Source organism: Chiroxiphia lanceolata, chromosome 7, assembly GCF_009829145.1.
Source record: "Chiroxiphia lanceolata isolate bChiLan1 chromosome 7, bChiLan1.pri, whole genome shotgun sequence".
NCBI lineage: Eukaryota > Metazoa > Chordata > Aves > Passeriformes > Pipridae > Chiroxiphia > Chiroxiphia lanceolata.
The window spans coordinates 5,735,725-5,752,799 of NC_045643.1; the positions used below are offsets into that span (position 1 = coordinate 5,735,725).

The window sequence follows — 17,075 nt, forward strand, 5'->3', positions numbered from 1 at the left end:
CTACACAGCGAAATGAAACACCATACGGTGAGACTGGCACTACACTCAGAGGCAGTCAGGAGACCTGAAGTGGCAGTGACTGTGCTTCTGGAGGCTCTTCACTAGGAAATCTTACATCAGTGTGAAACTGAGGACCAGCTGGGTGTACCTCTGCCCTGTACTCCATGGCATAAGATATAGCACCAGGGTATCATTACTTGGATCTAACCATTCCCATGCTCTGGTCTCTGGTGTTTCATCATCACCTTACTTCTCTTAAGTTTTCATTTTCATTTGAACTGTTCACACACTGGGACCACCTAAGGACCTTACCAATCAGATGCACTTTCTGTGGCTTGAGTCTGAGCTGTCAAAAACATACGCACAACTCTAGGCTCCCTCAGAATGTATGAAAGGGCGCACACCTGTACGCAGCCACACACAGCTCCACTGCGATGGACTCAAGAGATACTGCTGGCACAGTGCAGTTCCACGGGATGAACTATGCTGGTGTGGCTCTGTCACAAGGATGTGAAGCCTACAGAGTCTACACAGCCTAAGGAGAACAGAGAGGGAAGCTTCTCTCTAGCATTAGAGGTACCAGTGTGACAGAACGCCCTGTCTTCTGAGAAACCTTTATGTTTAGGCTATGAAAAGAAACTTTCTTATGATCTCAGCAGTGCAGGAAAAAGTCTCATCAGGATAATCCTTCAAGATGCAGCCTGATCAACTGTAGAGCCACGCAAGTCCTTGGTCTAAAAGTAGACTCGCTGTCCATCAATGGAGAAAACTTGTCCCCAGTTTCACGAGAAAATGCAAAGCACCAGGCAGCCTGCAAAGCCAAATCTTGTATATGTGCTAATAATACAAGCTTAGGAAGTGAATTTCAGACTACTGTATTATTAGTATTATTGTTTTTGAGATACTGACACTGACTATTCTACTTCATGCTTGTATAATAATACTGTGGTTGCTGCTTGCCTAAAGTTCAAGAGCACCTCGAACTTCAAAAGATTCAAAGGCAATCCCCCTAACAGTCAGGTTTTACAGACAGAATATTTTTTTGGCCCCCTGTGATGTTGTAGACTTGCTTACCTGAATTACTAGGTATCTCTGAGGGTCTCGAGCCATTCTAGAGAATTCAGCAGCCAGCTCCTTGAATTTTGGCCGACTGTCAGCATCAATCATCCAGCCTGGGGACAGATGATAGATGACAAAGGAAAGAGTTAACCATCAAGGGAAGAAATCGTTCAGTTTTTAAAAATGCACAAGTTTGAAGTCCTTGATAGCTCTGGCCTAAAGAAAAGATACAATAAAGAGCCCAGAAGAATGGAAAGCTAGAATTCTGTGATGCATAAAGTGGAAAACACCTACGTTTGGCAAGACTAGATTGTTCCTTACTGCATGGATTTTTTTCTCACTTTGCTGAGCTCCTCTCTGTCCCAGAGACAGCAACAACTCCTCACAATTTTCTCTGTCTTGCCCATTTAGATGTCAGTACTGACTATCTTTTGTTAAGGATGTGTCCAACCTCTAATACAATGAATCTGATCTCATCAGAGTCTAGTGGATTTACTACAAAGTTACTACTAAATACAGTTTTACTTTAACTGACCTACTGTCCCACAGTGACTTGGATTAAAGAGTTGTTCAGCAGATCTACAGAATGACTGACCTGGCATCTGCCTTTCACCTATCTGCATCATAACCACAGCCCTCACATGAGGCACTAGATATTATTCTAATAATGAAGAATGAAAAAAAAATGAATAAAGGGTGATTCCTTTGTCCTTCACTCTCCAAGAAACATTCATTAGGAACAACAATTCTCAATCCTTGCTAATAACTTTTGCAAAACAAGCAGGTAATATAGGTAGTCACCATCAGCAAGTAGTTTCTCTCTGTCAGCTTTTTCTAATGGAAGATCCTATCAGCAGCTTCCCAAGAGCATGTTCTCTCTTTCCAGGCGTGTTAATGGAAGCAGGCCTTATCTCCTAAGTGTGATTTAGCCAAAGAAGTGACCAACATAGGAAAAAGAAAGCTACTAAACTTATAAAGAATTTCACACAAACATTACAGTCTGTGCATTAAGCTGTAACCTTTCATCTCCCAGATTACCACCTCTTCTAGGGCTTCCTTCTGTCCACTGACATTCGCCTCATGCTTATTAGAAATCTTACCAGATGGGACATTTTTGCACTCAATCAACATGGACCCCTTGCACTGTTCAGACAACTTCCACACCTGCATGACAGTACAACTCTTTTCAGAAAATACTTTATTTACCTCTTGTAGTTTTCTTTTCTTTTTTTTTTTTTCACTGCTTTTGTGTACAATGCAAAAGGGAAAGGAGTATATAAGATGGATGAGGTGTCTGTATGTTAATCTTACTTAAATTAAGCCAGAAACATCAGAGAGATATTTCTAATTCTTTTTAAATTAGAAGCATAACCTTGGAGGATACTGTCACTGGTGGGGGTATCTTGGAGATAAAAGAGTAGGAAGAAATCATGTGCAGATGTTTTTTCTTTTTTTGCTAAAGTAAAAATATTCATAAATTTTTGTACTGGACTAAGAATGATAAAAAAGTAATCCTCTCTGTAGTATTTCTTCTATTAATTTTACTTTTTATTATTACTATTGCAATAATAATTCTTGTTACTAACAATAAACCTTTGTGATTTCTTTCCTCAATATTTGGAACCAGCATTCCTCCTCACAACCTTCACTGGCTGGGTATCCAGGTACCATAATGACATATAATACTATCTTTTTTAACATCAAAATTAATTGTCATGCAAATGACAAGGGTATACAATAACAATCATACAATTTTGACTTCACAGCAAGAATATGAGATACCATCTGACAGTAATAAGAAGCTGAACTAACTCAGCCCTTCATAGCTAAATTTGTATCATTTGCAATTGCAAAAGATGAGCATATAGTATTTAAATGGAATTTACAGTATCTTGGGAAGCTTTTGTTTTGAAACAACCTGTCCTATTCCCCAACACTGTCAGACACTGCAGATACAAACGTTCTAAACCAGTGTCCCTCTAGCAGTGAGCACAGGGATGTTAAACGTGACAATTACTCACACTTCACCATCACCATATAGACATCAATAGTGCAGATTGGAGGCTGAGGCAACCGCTCTCCCTTCTCCAAGAGATCAGGGATCTCTCGAGTCGGGATTCCATCGTATGGCTTCCCACCAAAGGTCATAAGCTCCCAGATAGTGACTCCTAGACAGAAAAAAAGAGTGTCAGTATTTGAGGCCATGCTACTCAGTTTCCCTTACAGCGCAGTGTTCTGGCCCAGTTCTGGACTGCAATCCCTTCTTCTTTACCAGTGCCTGTAAAAACACTGAAGTTTGGTCTGGCGGGGAAATGAGGTGTCAAGCGAGCAACTACGTGGTGCTTAGTTGCCATCTGGGCTTAAACCACAACAATCTGCCACTTAGAAAACTCTGGAAAATGGCAAAACAGCACTGCGTGTTAATCTTCGAAAGAAACTTCCCTCATTTTTACTGGTGTAAAAAGCAGCATGACAGTTTTGAGGCACAAGAGAAAGGTCTGGGATGAACTGTGGTACAGTAAATGGATGCAATAACAAAAGAATACATCACATTCTTTTATCACATTGAAAAGGGAAATGAATGGCTGACGTACTCTATTATTTTAAAGGGAAAAGGTGCAGATGTTCCCTAACTTAGAGCATCAATTTCCCACAAAAGTACAGCATTGAGTAACATTAGGCCATTGTCTTTGCCTTGTAAGTCATTCACAGGCACTTCTATTATTTTTTTCCTTAAATCACCTTATTTATTTGAGTTTATGATAGTGCTGTGCTACAAACCCAAGATTCTCTTTTTAAAAAGCCATAGGATTTGTTTTGGCTTTGGAGCTGGAAATAAAGATCATAAGTAACAAAATTTGTCCCCAAACAAAATCTTAAATATTGAAAATCCTGCTCTCGCACCAATTTTTTAAAGTTTTTATTTGGTCATTTTAAACACACCTCCAGGTTATTACCGTATTTTGCCAGCTGTCAAGCTAATGTGAAAGGTGATGGGCAAAATTACCATATGAATAAAACACATATTTATTTCACACTCATTCATCTCCTTGTTGATATTCAATAACTATTACTTGTCAACTGTTTATGGTCTTGTCCTTTCTGATTATAGATGTTCTGGGCTTCCTGCATTTAAAATGAATTTCATAAATGAAGGCATATTTTTTCCTAAGTGATACAGGGGATACAGAATTTGAAGAGAAAGAGCAGCTTTACAAGATCAGTTTAACTCTCGCAGGTTTTTCTCAGCTGACTAGAAGAAGGTAGCTAACCAGTCACAGCAAACAGTGGCTTTTGCTGCTACCCACAGGTAAAAGTGAGTAATGACTAGAATTGTACACCCTTTTGGTTCAAAATGATATGGCAAAAGGAAATGTAAATAGGACACCATAGCCCTAGATACTGCTGAAAATTGCCATTTATAAACGCATACATGATCTTCTTAGTAACAGCTATACTAGATAAACAGGCAGACGTCTCAGCAGATGTGGCACAACAGCTCATTTGGATAACAATTAACAACACTAAACAAACTTCTAATTTCTCAAATACAATTTATTTTTTGTGTGTGGGTAGCTCACCAATTCCCAAGTTATCTCTGAAATTAAATGGATGCTTTTTCTAGTTAGTTTGGAGAGCTTGTCTCTTCTTTTACTTTCTCTAGCCATATTTGCTCTGTATTGTGACAAATTCTCTTCTATCTGACTGCAGATACAGAAAGTCCCATAAGTCTGGAAATGCCTTTTGACATTCATGGTTTTTAGAGTCGAGATTTTCAAAGACTGCTGAAAATTGTGACCTGCAGCCATATTTTTATGAATCTGTGCCTAAGCTGAAAGAGGCCTTCTGTCATAACCATTAGGTAAATGGCTACCAGACCAGACCTTACAGCACTCATCCCAGCAGGAAACACTGTGATAATATATTTTAGTTAGCAGGGAAGTAACACAGGAGACTGTAACAACTGCTGCCTAGTTACACATTTAAAAAAAAAAAAAAAAAAGAAAAAATAAGGAAAAGCAAACCCCTCTGGATTTAAGTCCTTTAGGAAAAGAGGATATCTTTAACATAGTAACACAACTTGGTTTAATGCTTTAAAAGACACAAATTTTTAAATTAATCACATGAAGATTTACCATAGCTCCAAACATCACTCTGATGGGTAAATTTCCTGTAGTGTATGCACTCCAGAGCCATCCACTTAATCGGCATCTAGGGAAAGACAAGAGAAATGTACCCTTAGAAATACATTATTAAAACCATACAGACAGATCCTGTTTTAAGACATCAGCTTCCTTCCTGTTTCCTTTTTCAACTGCAAGCTTGAAAAAAAGCAGCACAACCCAGCAGAGGAAATGGCTGTTTTTGCCCTTTGGAATGGGGCTTTGCCTCATAAAACACGTGGAGGTGAGAAACATGAACCCGATTACCTGCAGAACCTCTCAGTTTTATTGATTCAGATGTAGTGGAAAAACTCATGTTTTCATCAAACCTGTGTAAAGATGGGACAAACCACTGCATCCAACTCCCCTAAATGAGAAGTGCAGCAGAGAAGGTGGAATGCAAAAGCTCTTTTGCCTAAGCAGTTTGCAACACCAGACGCTGCTATTTCAACTGCTCCCTAATGAGGCAAGTTAATAATGCAGCATCCATAATACTTCATAGTCCCCATCATCAGGGTAAACAGGCAATGGGGAGAACTTACAGTGCTTAATTTCTAACTCCTAATATTTGTTAGGAATTTAGCTGTCCTAGTTCTCTTATCAGTACTGCAGGGAGAAAAGTTGCTCCCAAAACTAAGTCAAAAGTTACCTCTGGCTGTGAATCACCCTCAGGGGAGCTCATCTCTTTTGACAGAGAAGAGTGTGCAGGCAAACCAAACCTCAATTTGGCATAAGGGTCCACCCTCCTGAGTTTGTGTTACAATGGGATTCATGGTTTTCTATTCTTGAGCTGGCCTGATGGGCCCAGCTCAGTCCATGAATATCTAATGGACACACATTTAGCAGATTTTTACCTGGCAGAGTCTGGTATGGGTCGCCTCTAATTGGGAACTATGGATGAGGTACTGGAATAAACTGAAGAGATATTTAACTGCAGAGAGAATATGAACAGATAGTGGGTGTAAAAGCAGAGGATGTGTCTTCATTCAAACCCTTACGAAAATACTTTCCATGGAGTTGACTAATGAGCATAACCCATAGAGTTATGGCAAAAATAGCACCCTGTAATAAGGTTGGCTTAGCTCTTGCAAAGGCAGTTCATCCTCCTCCACTAAACACTGCAGAAGTGCATCGCTTTCATTCCCATTAAATATGGCTGGGTTGTTCCAAATATGAACAACTGTCGAAGGAGCAAAGGCTGCCTTGTTCATCATGAAGTAACTCAGATTGGAAGCAATCTCAGGACACCTCTAGTCCCACCTCAGGCTCACAGCAGGTTCAACTACGAGATCAGGCCAAGTTACTCAGGGTTTTATCCACTCTGGACTTGAAAACCTTCAAGGATGGAAACTGCATGACCTTTGTGGGCAACCTGATCAACCGCCTGATTGCTCAGTCTGAATCTCCCTTAGCATGCTCTCAATACAACTTGAAGCTGCCTGTGTCTTCTGGATTTCACAGAATACTTCTCTGGAATGAAGTGATACATCTGACATGTAAATGCTGCTCCAGAGCTCTCAGCAGTGTGACTGGCCTCACAAGTCCAAGATACAGCTGCCAGGGAACAGCTGGTTTGCAAAGACCAACTCATTTTCTGTCATTCACTGGCTGATGGAGGGAAGAAGCATAGGGGCTTCTGAAAACAGGATTAGAGAACTAAAGGAATCAGGGAAAACTCCACCTTCCCTACCAGGAGGTCTCTTTCCATGGGGAAATGGGAAGGCACCAGTGACTCCTCTCAAGCTCTTCACCTCAGTGACTGAACTGCTGATGTGATCCATGCAGCACATGCCAAGGGCAGCAACCACACAAACAAGGCAGCAGCCCATCTCAGAGAACAGCACACACTGGCAACAGCTGTTTGTCCCAGACAAGGGCATAAGTGAGCACAGAAAAACACAGCAAGTAGACAGAAAGGAAACTGAACATCCAGGAAAAGGAATGACAGGAGAGGCAGAATCCCTTGGGATTCTGTGATATTGAAATATGAAATTTCAAGATGTTTAGGGAGCAGTCAGCAGCAGTATGTACTTACAGCCCTCTGAATTTTATAATGCATTAATCTGAAGGCAGTAGAAATGAGGTGAGGAACTATATGGATGTGGTGTGGTATGCTGGAAAGTAACAGGGGCAAATTTCTGTTTTCAAAATTATCCTTAAGCTGGCTTTTAGTGGCCTGGCATTCAGCATGGTATTGGAGACATGGATTCCAGACAACATACACACAGGCTCTTTCAGTGTGATGGAAGAGGTAAACTCTCTTATGGTACAAATAGAAATATGTTCTGTGGCCTTCCCTTTTGCTTCCTGGAAAATTACTTGTCTGGGAAAATGGGGCTGCAAGTTATTGAGGTGTACACTGATCAGAGAAACGGGCTCAGCAGGAATGCCCTGGAACACCCATCACTCAATGAACCGAACTCTTCAGAACAAGATGCAAAATGGAGCATATGAACAAAATCTGAGTGTGAAAACTGTTCATGCAATTGTATTTCAGCACCTGGAGAAGCTCAATGAACAAAGAATGAACAGCTTTTATGTGTGCTGTCACAGGATTTTGCTAAGTCACTGACAGACTTTCTTACACAGATAATAGTCCCATAGGGATACACTGCCCTAAAGAGTAACTTCAGGAGGTTTGTCACAGCATGATAAATTTACTTCCAGACATGTTCAGTACTCACTTTCCCTCCATCAGCATTATACTCCTTTTCATCCCCCTCCAAAAGCCTGGCCAAGCCAAAGTCAGTGATTTTCACGTGGTTTGGCGATTTCACCAAGACATTACGGGCTGCCAAGTCCCGGTGGACAAGTCTCCTCTCTTCCAGGTACATCATTCCCTGAAGGAATAAGAACAGTAAAAAAATTCAATGAATCTTACATGATTTTTAGGAAATACCTTTCACTGGTGACATGTAAAATGTCTGACTCACTTACAAGTATTCACAATGAGAAAATGGCCTAGAGGGCAGAAGTTAAACACTGCCCTTACTCTGAGCAGGAAATGGGATTAGATGGCCTTCGGTTACTCCAACGTGAATGATTCTACAAGATTCAATTCCCAAAGGGAAAAAACCCAACAAAATAGCACATAGATAACTCCTTTGCTTCAGCAAGTTTTAAATCTAGAAATGTGAGACAAAGAAAAGAAATATTGTGGCCCTTATTTTTCATACAGGAAATCTGGTGACCATAATCAATTATCAATTAAGCCAAAGCCCCACAGAAATTAGGCCAGACTGGGAAACAATCCCAGCTCTGTAATGTTCCAAGCAAGTGTCTTCAATTCAAGATGAAGGTTCTTGTCCATCTCCAAATGGTTTTAAGTAGGATGCAAATTTTCACTGCCCTCAGATGAAAAACAATTTTTTATTCCAAGTGCTGAAACGCCCTTGCCTCTTCACTCCCTTACAATACTGCCTGTAGTACTATAATAAGACACTAGATCAATGGCCATTTTTTTATGAGCATATATATTCTGTTAGAAGTACTTTTGTTAACAAGCTCATCCACCTGCCTTTACAGATAAGGTAACATATATTCAAGCTTCCCAGCCTTAATCTTATTCTTATTCTGGTGGGAGACTAACCATCTACCATCAGTACGGAAGTTTACATGATGCTTTGTGACACTGAGACAACACCAAAGCTTGGTCTTATTTGACACACAAAGGATAGCTGGGCAGGGTTACAAGCCTATAATTTCATTAAAAGGCATTTATGACATTAACCATCATTATAAGAACCTACAGATGAAATTACACACTTGATAATTACCCTTAAGGTATCTCTTAATGTATTAGCTCTGTATAATATATATGGTAATTTTTAAAAAATCATTGCTGAATACCAAAGAGATCATATTATCTTATAATACAGATGATTCAGAGACCCACACACAGTGATTAAAACAACCAGATTACTCAGAGCCATAGTCCAGATTTTATTCCTCTTCACAGCCTAAGAAGTTCACACATACCTATCCCCATGCAAACTACCCCTCACGACCAGAACGCAGCCCTTTGGTGACAGAAAGTGGGCAGCAGGTCAAGGGAGATTCTGCCACTCTGCTCCACCGTGGTGAGACCCCACCTGCAGTTCTGCCTCCAGCTCTGGGTTCTCCAGCACAGGAGCTGTTGGAACGAGTCCAGAGGAGGCCACCGAGATGATTAAATGGATTGAGCATCAATCCTACAGCAGAAGGCTGAGAGAATTGGGATTTTTCAGCCTAGAGAAGAGAAGGCTCTGGGGTGACCTTATAGAAACTTCTGAAGGGTCTATAAGAGAGCTGGAGAGGAACTTTTTACAAGGACATGTAGGACATTTTACAAGGACTCTAATGACTCTAAACTGAAAAGGGTAGGTTTAGATTAGATATTAGGAAGAAATTCTTCCCTGTGAAGGTGGTGAGGCACTGAAACAGGTTGCCTCTGTTGATGCCTCATCCCTGCAAGTGTTTAAGGTCAGGCTGGATGGAGCTCTGAGCAACCTGGACTAGTGGACGGTGTTCCCGCCCTTGGCAGGGAGTTGGAACAAGATGGTCTTAAAGGTCCCTTCCAATTATGATTCAATTGAAGTGGATGTCTTTACAAAAAGCATCACATGGAGCCCTAAAACTGCTGTGGGATTTAGGAGGAAAATTTCAGTGCAGACACAATGAAAAGCTTTGAAAATACGCGGGAGACTGTTTGGCATAAACACTATCTCATGCAGTCAACATGAAGGTGATTTGAAAGTGGACACAGGAATTCTTTGGCATAAAGCAAATGGAATTATTCTTTAGAAACACTGCTAGTTGAAGCAAACACACCCTCCTGCCAATTGCAAATCAATACTTTTGGCTTTTGATTCTCAGAACTGTATGTCTTTGAAGGCATAATGTTTTCTGACATAAAATTAAACCCCACAGAAAAAGGACAAATAAATCTCATGTATTAAACACTTGTGAGTCACACAACAAACACATCATGAAATCAGAGGCACCATTACTTAGCACAAGAATCACCATCTGAAGAAACTGAACCAGAAAAAGACAACATGGGCAATAGCAATGGCACTGTGTAATAGAGGAAAATCACCCCAAAAATGGTCCCATAAAAGTCAGACAGATTGGGAAATCATATATCTCTAACACCAAACAATAACCAGAAAGGGCTTCAAGGCAGCATCAATATTACTCACAACAAGTACTCTGGGAATTAGGTGGACTTCAGCAAACTCCCAGTCTCATGTCCCTCCCTAAAATTATGCTGGTTTTTTGCAGTTCCTGAAAGTTCTGCCCCTGAAGACAGGATTGCAGCCTTGTGCTTCTCCCAGACACCTCTCACAATCTCTTCCTCCACCTTTCATGGGATTAAGCATCTCTCTTCAGTTTTGCATCTTTCACTGCAGAAGAGCTCCTCCCTGAACAAAATCTCTCAAGGTGGTGCTGACATCTCTTTTCTACTTAGTTTAGGAAATATCTCAAATTTTTAGAATGAACAGAATTCCTCCTAAAGCATCATGGAGTTAATTTCCACCATCCTTACATGGTCAAAATTCTCAATCCTCAAAATAACGGGGGGGAGGGGGAGAAAAGAAACATCCAAACCTGCAAATAGATCTTTGTGGGCAGGATCTGATGAGGGCACAAGAAGCCAGAGAATTTGATGAGAGATTTCTGCTGGCATCAGAATACATCTGGCCCAAATAAAATTATAATTTTTAACAGATTCACTTGCACCTATCAGCACTGAAATGATATGAAGATATTGAAAATTTCTTTTAACAGAAATGAAGAAACAGAATTTCTTTCTTGTTAAGAACATAACCTGTACTGAGGCTTTGATCTCCTGTCTTTAGCTAATGATGGCAGGAACAGATGTTAAGGTGTCCAAAACCATCCTTCATTGAAAGAGTTAAACAAGTAAATTCTTAACCATGCCTCCTTGGTCTTATCTTACCTTCTTTACATATCTAATTTCCAATTATTTTTAAACATGTAGGTTAACAATTTAGGATATTACACTGTTTATTCTACTCATTCATTTTCATTTATTTCTATCTTGTGCTACTATTTAATATTGTCTTAGTAAGATTCTATTTCATTCAACCTAAACTCACACTCTCTTAAAAACGATAAAGATGTGTAATCACCAGCCTAAATATTGCTCCTCACCAATACCACATTTGGTTTTCTTTTATATCCAGAAAGAGGGTAGAAATAGCAGTCTGTATCAGTGTATCAGTATACTGTATACAGTGTATCAGTATCAGTGTACTTACAGTTTACTTCATCTCTGTCAAACAAGCTTCTCAGGGCTTTTCCCCACCTGTGCTATCTGCAAAGCTAAAACCAGATGATGTAGGGTTGACAGCTACAAAATCCTCTGCAGAGTCCATGACCTGCAGGAATGTAAATCCTCCTAGGAATACCCGGTGTAAACATGTTTGATTTTCCTGATACCTAATCAACAAGTTTTAAAGGTGGGTGGTAGAAGTATAAATGAAAAGATATGCATATATTTTCAGTATATGTATATATTTTCAATAAAATGAGACTATACAAGCAGAAGAAAAAGAATCTAAAAATGGGAATCCTGCAGTACTCACTGTGCCATACTGTCTAAACATATACTATGCCAAAAACCATCACGTGAAGACAGCTTTAAAGCTGGTAGGAAAAAAGCTCTGTATGCATCTCTAAGCTTTTAATATGACACAGAAGTATAATAAAAAATACTCTCTGTATGACATTGCTGGTGCCATCACCACCCCAAAAGCCCATGAGAGAACACCAAGAGGACATTTTAAGAGAGTTACAAGACAAAATGTGGCAGTAAATCTGCATTATATGGGAAATCTGTTGTTTAAATGTGTCTTAAAATGGCTTTTGGTGGTCTTTGCAAACACATGCTTCTTCTTCCCAACACCCCCCACGGTAATGTTATCCATGCAGGAATGTCCTGGGAAGGTGTCCTGAGGTGTTTCCCATTGGCCTTTGTTAACCCCTTCCTGTGATTGGGTGTTCCTGTAAGCCCCTTGAGACTTCTAATTGGTTACTCTGTGAATCCTCCTAAACCCTATAAATGTAACATCCCCAACAATAAACTCTCTCTTGCCTCCTCTCCACGCCCGGTGTGCTGTCTCTGTGCCTGCCATGGGACCACGTGCGTGGGGGGAGGGGAGGGCACCTCTCCCCTCCAGCCTCAGGGACAGAAGAAACCCCTGAATAAACCTCTGGAGTTCCCTTTCCCCATCCTTCAAGACGTCGGAATGGTTCTTCAGATGGAAATGGAACTAGAACTGGGCCGCCCCACGTCGTGGGTGGGGAAAGGAATCCAGAACTGGTGCCCCGTGTGAGGAAACGAATCTTACTGAACTCTTCTATGAAGATAGGTTGATTCCTAAGGCACAGATGCGGCGAATCTGTGTTCCACGACGCCCCGAAGTTTCAGCGGTTCCTCCTGTGGCAGGTAGGAAGCAAACTTCGGCATACTCCCTAAACCTCTCCCCCTGTAAACCTGTAACTATAAGAAGCGTGCATGCCTCTTTAAGAGAGAAAAAGAAAGCTTAAAGAACATTTAATTCCATCCGCAAGTCATCTAATAAGACTGCTTTGCTAACCTGAAAGATAGTTACCACGCCAGCATGGCGAGAAAGGGTTAAAGCTGCGCGGAAACAGCTCCGCAGCAATCCCCCCACGTGGCTCCCAGCCGCCGAGCCGCTTGGGCCCCGGGCCGGCACCGTGCCGCTGCTCCGGAGAGACCCCGACATCAGCCAGCCCTTATCCTGCCGAGGCAGAGACTTTCTTTTCCTCAGCTGACGCGGGAACCAGCCACCGCGACCTCTGCCTGCCTTCACCGAGCCGCCCGGGGCGGACCCCCGCCCCGCAACGGACCGGACCGGACACCCGCGATGCCGCCGCCGCCCCGCCGAGACCCCGGCGCCGCTGGCGGCCCTGGCCGAACACGCCGATCCCGCCGATCCCTCCTCCGCCCTGCTCCTGCCGCACACAGCATCCCCCCGTCCCGCCATGCGGCCCGGGGCAGCCGCCGCCGCTCCATCCTCCGGACGCCAGGACTGCCTCCGAGAAACAGAAGAACCATTTGGACTCTAATGAAACTAAATTAACAATAATAAGTAGTTTGTTTGGTTCAGCAGTAAATTGAAAGTTTGTGCAAGTGAAAAACTTGTTTATAAATACATCAATAAAAACCTTTTTAAATTTTGTTTTATAGGGACACCCTCAAACACTAGGAAAATGGGGTAAATTCAAAAATCCATATATCAATAAAGACATATTTAACTTTAAGGAATAAAAAAGGGTGAACAAAACTATGAGTGACCCTTGTCTGTAACAATGGAAAGAGATCTGTTTGTAAAAATGATGCTCTAAAGCCTGACCCAACAGACACTACGTGTGTCATCTGTGGTGTGATCTGTGAGGCTGGGGAAATAAAACACCCTTCAGGGCTTGTCCAAATCAGAGCTATGCTGTTCCCATACAAGTATCAAAGTATAAAATGTCATGGTAATATGAAACCCCACACTTTAGTACATGCATTAGAATATCCAGAATATGGGCGGGACTTACGTGCTGAAATCACTGAGAGGGAGGTTTGACATTAAGCCATTAATGGTCAGTTGTCCCATTATCTCGAGCCTAGATTAATCTCACATGGACACAAGAATCAGCCATGACCTACCCATCACTGATACTTCCTCATCACAGTCACGACAGAGGCTCCTCAGAGGGAATGTCATTAGAAATGCAATTACTGCTAGGATCCCTCAACACTAAAATCACTCTCTGAATCAGAGCCCAACGCTATTAAAAAGGCAAACATCCCCTGCAAACAGGTATAACACAGATAAGTTGAGCAAGTCCCTTTGGAACCTCAGAATGAGTGAGGAATAGCCCTTTGTCTTTCACAGCTGGGGGTGGGAGTGGGAATCACTGGTTTTACTTGCTGAGGTGAATCCTGCTCTCATCAGTTTACTTTTGGAGCTGGGTAGGAGTAACAGAGAACAAAAACTACCTTGTTGAATAGACTAAAAGTTAGTAATTAAGAGCTATAAAAGAAGAAAGTCTTTCCCAGTTGTATTACAGAGTGTTTATGAAGTCTCAGGCATGGTGGATAGACAGGTTTGGAATGGTCACTTCAGCTACAGTCAAGTATGTTCATTCTCTTTTTATAAGAAAAATGTCAGACCCGAAAATGAGATTACATGCTGGCAACAAACTGAAGTGGGACAATGGAAAGAAGACTTTGTGTCAAATGGGACAACTTTCTGATAGCTCCAAGTTCTGAACTGCAGTAGAAAATATAACATTAGGTTCATAAAGCATTAGGACTTCCAGTGCTGCAGATATCTACAGAGGAGTATCACCAAAGTCAGGCTGGTGGTGGAAATACGAGAATAAAGGGATTTTTTTAAAAAGGAAAATGAAGCTTTTCTGGTAAGTCACAAGTTTGTCCTCTGAGATATCCTGCCTTTAAGTTGTGGCCATAATTTGCTGTTTTCTTACTTTGTTATTACCAGCGTTACTTTCTGCTGCTGTAATTTGTCTCCCAGTTTCTGGGGGCAGCATTTGAGCACAGCCTCCATTTGTACTGCTCAGAGTGTAAGAGTTACAAGCACAGACTATTTCAGATGCTGTAATTTGATTTCCATCACTTTTTTTGACTTTTCAGAGTCCCATCTCCCTGCTTCTGGATTGGTTCAAAGGTGGCAGCTGCCACTCAGGGAACGTCCAATTCTTTGAACTGCATGAGTCTTGCCTGAAAGCTCTTTCCATCAGGTACCTGTACTTCATTTCCAGAAAAAAGGTATTCACTGCTCAGGACAGAATTCAAGCAGGTATGTAAGTCATTAAATACAAAGTCCTTTTGGGATAATTACTAAAGATGAACTGAAGTGTGTTTAATCACTAACTAAAATTTAACATATGCCTTTGACCTTGCATGATGCAAGACAATTCAAATTAAAAAAGTAACTATAAAAACCTTCACCTGCCCAAAGAACTTTAGCAGTACCAGTGCACAGCAAAACCACTACAAACGCTTTTTTCTCAGTGAGACCTTTTGTTGTTTTCTATAATATATGTATAAGTATTTCCCTAAACTGAGGGCATGTTGATCTTATTCCACCCAGGAATTAAAAGCTGCCTGTCTTTCTTTGATAATAACTTCCACCCACCAAAGCCAGCACACATGGCAGATTCATCAAACAGGTACAGGAAGAAAGAAAATTTCAAGTCCAACTCAAATCTCATGGACATTAGTCTGCAGCCTTGGAGACTGCTCTCTTACCATCCTAATAACTTGAGGCTAGCTTAATAATGTGAATCACTGCAGAAAGCCTCAAATGATCATCTCTTCCCCCACATACTCCATGGAAAAAGTGTAATTTTACCTGAGGCTAAATAGACTTTCAAGGAAAACACGCTGCCCTTTGTTGTCAGGAGCAACCGGATTCATCCAGGTAGCTGTTACTCCAGAGATGGCTGTGGGAGGGAAAAACTGACACTGCTCTGAAATACACTGACTCAGCTGCAGAGGTGTGATGTGCCACGTAGGTCTGCCTGGGAGCTGGGACTGGAGGTCACCCTCATAGCCAAGGGAAAGTGAAGGATGCTCTCTATTTTGGTCCAGAGCTGGCACCAGACCGAGCTGGGGACTCACACTTTGTGCTATGCACACCTCCACCAGGTGAGCTGCCAAGGGTTTCTGAAAATGTCTGCTAACTCTAGTAAAGCTGGCAAGGGACACCCAGTCCTGCATTCAGGGCTGTGGTGTAATTCCCAGTATTTAGGAGTTCAATTAGCTCCCGTTTATAAGGGATAAGTTAATCTCTCTCTTTGTGGTAAAGGGCAGACAAAGAAAGCTTATGTCATACAATTGTATTTCTTCCCATCTCCTTCTCACTTGATAAGCTCTCTCAAGGTTTCACTTCTCTACAGTTTAAGTTTGAAGCAATGTGCTATTCATATGTAACACGCCGCACCTTGTGGTAAAAGTGCTTTTATCTCAAGATGGCCATCTTCAGATGCAGCCTTAGGACAGAAATTTGATATAAATATCTGGATTTTCCTACAGCTCACAGGTTACGTCCATCTAAGCACGACCAGAGGACTGAAATGTTGCTAGACCTGCACTCAATGTGTGTGTGTGTGACATCAGCGGAGTGGATGCTGTGCATTCATGCCTGCTGATATATCCCTTTCCTCACAGTCCTTCTGTGACATTGCCATATGTTTTTGGACTAAACAGCTCAGAGTACACAAAAGCAAGACCAAGACTATCTATACCTGACATAAGAGACAGGATCTCAGTACAGCTGGATTTCTACCCCTATGGAAAGATAACCAGCAGCAATGCAACTCCCGCATGGGTAACTCAAGCTAGTTCTGCTGTGAAAAGAGTGGTGACGTTTTGCACATGGGTAGGTCTTACATCTCTCCACTTGTGGATCACCCAGAAGCACAAATTCTGTCTGCTCACATAAGGGAGTGTGATTGCACACTGGCTGACTCAGCTGAAGCACAAAATAGGGATGAACTGGCTTTGTACCAACCACAGGAGGACACACACTAGCTGTGGCAATATAAACATGCCAGTTACCCATCAAAAGAGCGAGTCTGGATAAAAAGAAGTCAGTGTGAGATCTTTGCTCTGCATCATGTGGCTGCTGCAGTATATTTGTTCAAGAAATAGGAGTCCTAAAGCCTGATTTACTGCACTGTTAAGCTATGGCCCACAACACAAAATAAAAAAGATGCTGAAGCATAACAGGTCAAAACAAACTTGGGAAGCAAAAGTGAAGGGAAAGAGGCCATGGGACAAAATTAGATTAGAATTACAGGAAAAAT

The 17,075-nt window shown here is 41.6% G+C and overlaps 1 protein-coding gene across 1 annotated transcript in view; it reads right to left on the minus strand.

Moving 5' to 3' along the window:
- The window catches only part of ERBB4 (erb-b2 receptor tyrosine kinase 4), a 610,912-nt gene that overhangs the window by 27,755 nt on the left and 566,082 nt on the right, over positions 1 to 17,075 (minus strand). The window contains exons 21-24 of the mRNA XM_032693564.1: positions 7,907 to 8,062; positions 5,196 to 5,271; positions 3,081 to 3,227; positions 1,075 to 1,172 (exon numbers count right to left, since the gene is read on the minus strand). Of these exons, the coding sequence (XP_032549455.1) occupies positions 1,075 to 1,172; positions 3,081 to 3,227; positions 5,196 to 5,271; positions 7,907 to 8,062 (477 nt within the window). The remainder of the gene's footprint in view (positions 1 to 1,074; positions 1,173 to 3,080; positions 3,228 to 5,195; positions 5,272 to 7,906; positions 8,063 to 17,075) is intronic.